The sequence below is a fragment of the Tarenaya hassleriana genome, unplaced genomic scaffold (assembly GCF_000463585.1).
Source record: "Tarenaya hassleriana unplaced genomic scaffold, ASM46358v1 Cleome6, whole genome shotgun sequence".
Taxonomy (NCBI): Eukaryota; Viridiplantae; Streptophyta; class Magnoliopsida; order Brassicales; family Cleomaceae; genus Tarenaya; species Tarenaya hassleriana.
Genome location: NW_010968505.1, coordinates 3,201,627 through 3,207,234, shown reverse-complemented (window position 1 = coordinate 3,207,234; position 5,608 = coordinate 3,201,627). Strand labels below are relative to the sequence as shown.

The 5,608-nt window shown below is 38.9% G+C and overlaps 2 protein-coding genes across 2 annotated transcripts in view; one reads left to right on the top strand and one right to left on the bottom strand.

Moving 5' to 3' along the window:
* The window catches only part of LOC104799258 (protein WAVE-DAMPENED 2-like), a 2,462-nt gene extending 474 nt beyond the window's left edge, over window positions 1–1,988 (bottom strand). The window contains exons 1-7 of the mRNA XM_010521674.1: window positions 1,796–1,988; window positions 1,067–1,232; window positions 885–973; window positions 692–782; window positions 526–597; window positions 326–436; window positions 1–229 (exon numbers count right to left, since the gene is read on the bottom strand). Of these exons, the coding sequence (XP_010519976.1) occupies window positions 1–229; window positions 326–436; window positions 526–597; window positions 692–782; window positions 885–973; window positions 1,067–1,228 (754 nt within the window). The 5' untranslated portion in view covers window positions 1,229–1,232; window positions 1,796–1,988. The remainder of the gene's footprint in view (window positions 230–325; window positions 437–525; window positions 598–691; window positions 783–884; window positions 974–1,066; window positions 1,233–1,795) is intronic.
* Window positions 1,989–3,339: 1,351 nt separating this feature from the next.
* LOC104799257 (uncharacterized protein At2g34160-like) lies at window positions 3,340–4,707 on the top strand. Its single transcript, XM_010521673.1, has 5 exons — window positions 3,340–3,520; window positions 4,018–4,066; window positions 4,191–4,253; window positions 4,347–4,411; window positions 4,515–4,707. The coding sequence occupies exons 1-5, from the start codon at window positions 3,356–3,358 to the stop codon at window positions 4,656–4,658; spliced, it is 486 nt and encodes a 161-aa protein (XP_010519975.1). The 5' UTR covers window positions 3,340–3,355; the 3' UTR covers window positions 4,659–4,707.
* The last annotated feature ends 901 nt before the right edge of the window (window positions 4,708–5,608 follow it).

Below are 5,608 nucleotides of genomic sequence, written 5' to 3'. Positions count from 1 at the left end.
CGCTCTGAGCCTCCACTTCACAAGCATCGGTATCGGTAGCAGAAGCTTTGGTTCTTAAGACAGTGTTCTTGTTCTTGGTGGGATCCTCCTTGTCTTGTAATGAAGCAATGTTGTGTCGGATCTTGCCAGATTCCGTCTTCCCGATTTCATCGCAGGAGTTGATCGAGTCGTTGAAGCTCTTTCTCCGGGACAGGATGAGTTTCGGCGACTTTGGACGCGTCAATGGAGGCTAAGAGTTCGTTTCGCGAGAGAATGTACGTTAAGCTACCTTCTTCAAGAAGATAGAGAGATGGAGAGAAGATAATCATCTTTCGGTATCGATTACCTTCTTAAGCTCGGGTTTGGGAGGAGGTTTCTCGTAGTAGAAGTTCGGGACGGGATTCGCCTTGAAAATGAGTTTCTTCCGGAGTTGCTTAATCGCTGCTTCTTGCTCTTCCTACGCAACAGAAAAACGAGCCGGGAAAAAAGTCACGTTCGATCAGATCTAATCCGTTTTCGGGGATTGATTGTAAAAATCGTATTTACCTTCTGCCTTTGTTCGAGTTCAGTCCTCTCGGCTTCGAGGGCTTGCTGTTTCTCTTCAAGCTTTTGGTAATACTAAACCATACAGAAACCACAACACACTAATCAGATAGAAAAACATACCGAGGCATAACGTTTTGGACCGCTAAAAAGGGAAAAAAAATATCACCTCTCTGCGTTTTTCGGCACGTTCTGCGCTTCTAAACGTTGGAGCGCATCCATAGGTTACTCTCGGCTTACTCGTTCTCGACGACACATTTCTAAAATATCTATAAGGAATCATCAGACGTTGTAAGATTATACAAACGGTAAACAGATCAATGCACAAAAAAGCCGATGCTGCGATATGTAAAAAAGGATACGAAGAGGCGACGGAATAACTATCTTCTTCATCGGCATGCTTCTTGTTCTCGGGTTGCAGAGGTTTCCTCTTTGTAAAAGGGGAATCATTCTGGAAAACATGAAAAGGAACAAATCTGTAACATCTTACAGGTGATTTGTCTGGTGAGAATATTCAATCTGGTCTGAAACAACGGTTCACTACCTTCGATATTCTCTGTGTTTCGAAAGAATCATCCAGAAGATTCACCTCTGAATCTGAATCGTCAGTGAGATTCTTCTGGTGGATGTTCAGGGAGGGAGAATCATCGTCCTCTGCTGCTATCTTTGGAGCGACATGAACCCTCCCGCTGTCCTCCATTCCCATTCCACTGCCATTATATATCACATAAATCCTTATGAACAGATTCAACGCGATCAAAAATGTCATAAATCGTCCTTGGAAATTGCAGATAAATTAGCCTGAGAACTCAGATCTTTCGATCTTGAAATGTCTTCCACAACCTCCCTCTCTCTATATAAAGCATACCCAATTCTCACGCATCAATCTTCTGACCCATTTCGAGATTCCAATTCACTGTTCTTCGTCTGCATTTTTCCAACAAATTCCAAGAACGACCGGAGATCGAACATGTCGTGTTCGAATCCGGTCAAGAACAAGAGATAGAGCTGCAACTCAAAGTTGAACAGACATGCGTGACCCAGACGGCGGAATCCATTTTCAAAGGCGTTGTTGAACAAGATTTATAAACATAATCATTGTCAGGAATTTGACGAAACCCAGATATGATTTCATCACAAATTGTACGAAAGATTCAAGATTTGAGTTTAGTTTCGCTAATCAAACCATGATGTTCTTGAGGAATAACACACGCCCAAACCAGAAAAGGAAAAACAAAATCAGCCAAAGAAATGGGAAAGAAAGTTTTCTTACAAATCTTGTCTGATCCGACAAAGATCCTCGAGCACAAGCTTTAGCCCCTCTCTCTCAATCTTCTCCCCTATGATGATTTGAATCGATCTCTTCCGTACCAATCCAAAGGGACACAAAAGGGAAAAAAACTCTCTCTGTTCTTTCTCAAGATTTTGTTCTGTTTTTTGCGGAGACTGATTTGGAACAGTTTTTAATTTTATTCTTTGTGTTCGCTATTTATCGGGCATGTTTTTGTCTATTTATTAAATTTTTTTTACGTAATTCGAATTATTTGTTTCTATTTTTAGTTCTTTGCTGTTCGATTCTGGCTGTTCTTTTCGCGTAATATTCATTTCCTTATTTGGATAATTCCAGTATATATTTTGACTATTACTTAAATTGGATAATCATCTCCATGTTGATTATCCAATATATTTTTTATTTCGTATTTGTCAGGGGTGGTAATATTCGAGAAAATATTTGAATTCAAACTTATGTATACAGACGAGAATTATATAAAAAAGGACCACCTCTTATATTATAACAAATGTGTGTAATTTTATAAATATCAAACGAATTTATTTAATGATATGCTTTGAAAAATCTCCCCAAGTTCAGACGGTCAAATCATATTGGACGTGGAAATCAAAATTGACAACTTTGGCGGCAAATTTCACATCAGGTTGTGGACAAAAGATCTGCCGCCTGTCGGGGCCGTTAGCCCCAGCTGATGGGACGAAACCGATGTGGTGGGGCCGTATCGTGACACGTGTCATTTACTTCCTCTCATTCTCAAGCGTTTTTTTGGACCGACATACCCAAATGCCTTTCGATTTGAGTGAGACGTAACTAAGGTTTTGGCAAAACGTGGTTATGATTTATTAGTCTTTAAATATAAGGATAATAAAATAATTGATGCATGCATTTGCATTGTACGCCTTTTTTTTTATTAAATGCAGTTAATTATGCTTTTTAGATTGGCCCATCAAAGAAATGGTTTTGGGGCATCTTTCAAATATCATGCACTATTTATTCGTTGACGTTATTATGTAGAAATTTTCATCGAACTTTTATTTTTTAAAATAACGTTACAACGCACATCTAAATATATTTATATTTCGCTAGTAGGAAATTAGTTTAGGAAAAATAAATAACATCTTTTTAACAAAAAATAAATAAATAACATCTGTCATATCATATCGCAGCAATTAAAAGAACCCAACAAACTCTCAGGCCCATAAGAAAATAAATACACGGCCCATTTAAGATAGGACTGAAACGTAAATAACTTCGAAACACCGAGGGTAATATCGTCATTTATCACAGTAGGAGAGAAGCGAGATGCGCTGCGCCAATGCCAATCCGCCATTCGCTCTTTACACGGTCAACGATTTCACTAGGCATCGAACACGTGTCGGTGTTTCATTGGTTCTCAACCAGTGCGACCCCAAAGCTATTTAAACGCCACTCCTCATCCAAACGGTTCTCTAATTTCCCGAGAAACCAAACACTGGATTTTCCCGCTACCGAGAAACTCTGAGGGAAAAAAGGATATAGTGAGAAAAAGAAGAGCGGTTGAAAATGGCGATGGAGATTGCGACACCTATTCCTGCTCCGGCTCCGGCACCAGCGCCGGAGAGAAACGTCGTCGCGGAGGAAACGGCGGCGGCGGAGAATCAGAAGAAGAACAGGATCCAAGTGTCCAACACCAAGAAACCGTTGTTCTTCTACGTTAATCTCGCTAAGGTAAATCTCGTAATTTCGTTTCGAATCGTCTGAATATTTTTCATCGGATCTGCGTTTTGTTGTTTACAATTTCAAATTCGTGACTGATCAGATCCACTCATAGACGAGCGAGATCTGCTCAATGAGAGTAAAATTTGCTATGACCTATAAAATTAGTGGATACTCTTCCGTTTCGTGGATTTTAATTTGTCTTGTCCAAGTATTTTTCACATCTGATAGTGGAGCAGAGGAATTTAAGGATAGATTTAGGTTTCGTTTGTAAAACTAGTGGAATGTCAGAAGTCAATGGTCAGGATCAATATGATTGAATGCTCCTGATTCAGTCTTCACTATATATTGTTTCGATGAATCATTTTGTTGAAAACAGATATTGCCAATTTGCCTCCGAGAAGCTTCAACATCCCCAAAGCAGAGAATGAGAATCACATATTGCCAGAAATCAATTGTCATTGCGAATATCTTCAATGTTTTGATGAACTATTGTGTTTTAAATGCAGAGATACATTCAGCAGCACAACGAGGTGGAACTCTCTGCACTTGGAATGGGTAGATTTTGCTGAATCCTGTTTATTTAACATTCACACACATTGACATATTTCTATATACATGATTTCTTCTACCAACATAAATCTTTTAAATACTTTTGAACATTAATGTCGTCTCTTCACAGCCATCACAACAGTGGTTACAATCTCAGAGATCTTAAAGAACAACGGGCTAGCGATCGAGAAAAGTGAGAAAAAAAAAACTCATATCCTTCTCACAATCAACACATCATTTTTCATTTAAAACTTGAATCTCTTTTTTTTTTGGTCTGTGGAGACAGAAGTTTTGACTTCCACAGTGGGAATGAAAGATGAGAACAAAGGGCGAGTGGTTCAGAAGGCCAAGGTATGTATCATATCTCCTCCCTTTTTTCTCGGTCAATTTCGATAATATTCCAAGTTTCTGTCAAAATGCATAGCAATTCTTCTGTCATCATCTCCGCGTGTAGATCGAGATTGTTTTGGGGAAATCCGACAAGTTCGATTCATTGATGACACCGGCTACCACCGAAGCTCCGGTCACGGAGACGGCGGCTGCGGTTGAGGCAGAGGCAAAGGCACCGGAAGCCACCGCAAAAGAGGGCAATGAATAATTCGAGAGAGAAAAAAACAATACATAAAACTGGAATAGCCACAGTGAGAAGAGATGGCCTGGATGGCCTGGAGAGAGTGTGTTCCGCATGCTGGTTCCTGCCCAGAAAGTGGGTAGCATCATTGGGCGTAAAGGAGATGTCATTAAGAAAATAGTTGAGGAGACAAGGGCGCGGATTAAGATTCTTGATGGTCCTCCTGGCACAACAGAAAGAGCTGTAAGTCTTTGATCTTTTCTCTGGCATTACATTATGTGTTAGTTAGAAGATGGGAATCTTATTCACTTAAATTTTAGCTTATATATATTTCATTGCTTGCTATTAATGGGCATATTTGCTTTAAAGAATATATCTAGACAAGAGCGGGTCCATTCGGCTCCTCATTGGAAATATTGTTTTTCTTTATCGCTTTTCTTTCTTGTTGAACACTCCAGACGAAAGGATCATTAAACAGATGTTGCTTGTTCATGAAGGCACTAGTACTTAGCCAATTTGTATCGACGTCTTTTAGTGTTGCTTCGTAAAATTCAAATATTAACCTTTTTTTTCTTGGTAATAAATCAACCAAATTCTTAACGTAAAATTTTTATAGAACTATGATTTATAAAATATGCATAAAAATGGTATAATGTTTTAATATATATATATATATACATACACAAAACACAAGATCCAAGCTATGGATATTTGAGTAAATCCTTGGAACATATATATCACCGCCATTTAATATCCTTTGTTCTTAAAATATTCAGAACGTAAAAAAAAAATTAATATCCTTTGTTCTTCACAGAAAAATTGATTTTTAATTGGGTCTACAATCATAGATGGGCCTTCAAGCAGGTAAAACTCCTACACAGGTTCAGTCCAATGGGCCACAAGCATTGGCCCATTAGTGTCTTCCGTTCACCTGCTAGTTTTTTTTTCTTTTTTTTTTTGGGGGGGGGGGGGGGCGG

Excerpts from the sequence above, each read along its gene's own strand:
- LOC104799257 (XM_010521673.1), top strand. The coding sequence starts at position 3,356 with ATGGCGATGGAGATTGCGACACCTATTCCTGCTCCGGCTCCGGCACCA. Across the intron at positions 3,521-4,017 it reads TCTACGTTAATCTCGCTAAG|AGATACATTCAGCAGCACAA; the intron begins GTAAATCTCGTA and ends TTTTAAATGCAG. Across the intron at positions 4,254-4,346 it reads CGGGCTAGCGATCGAGAAAA|AAGTTTTGACTTCCACAGTG; the intron begins GTGAGAAAAAAA and ends CTGTGGAGACAG.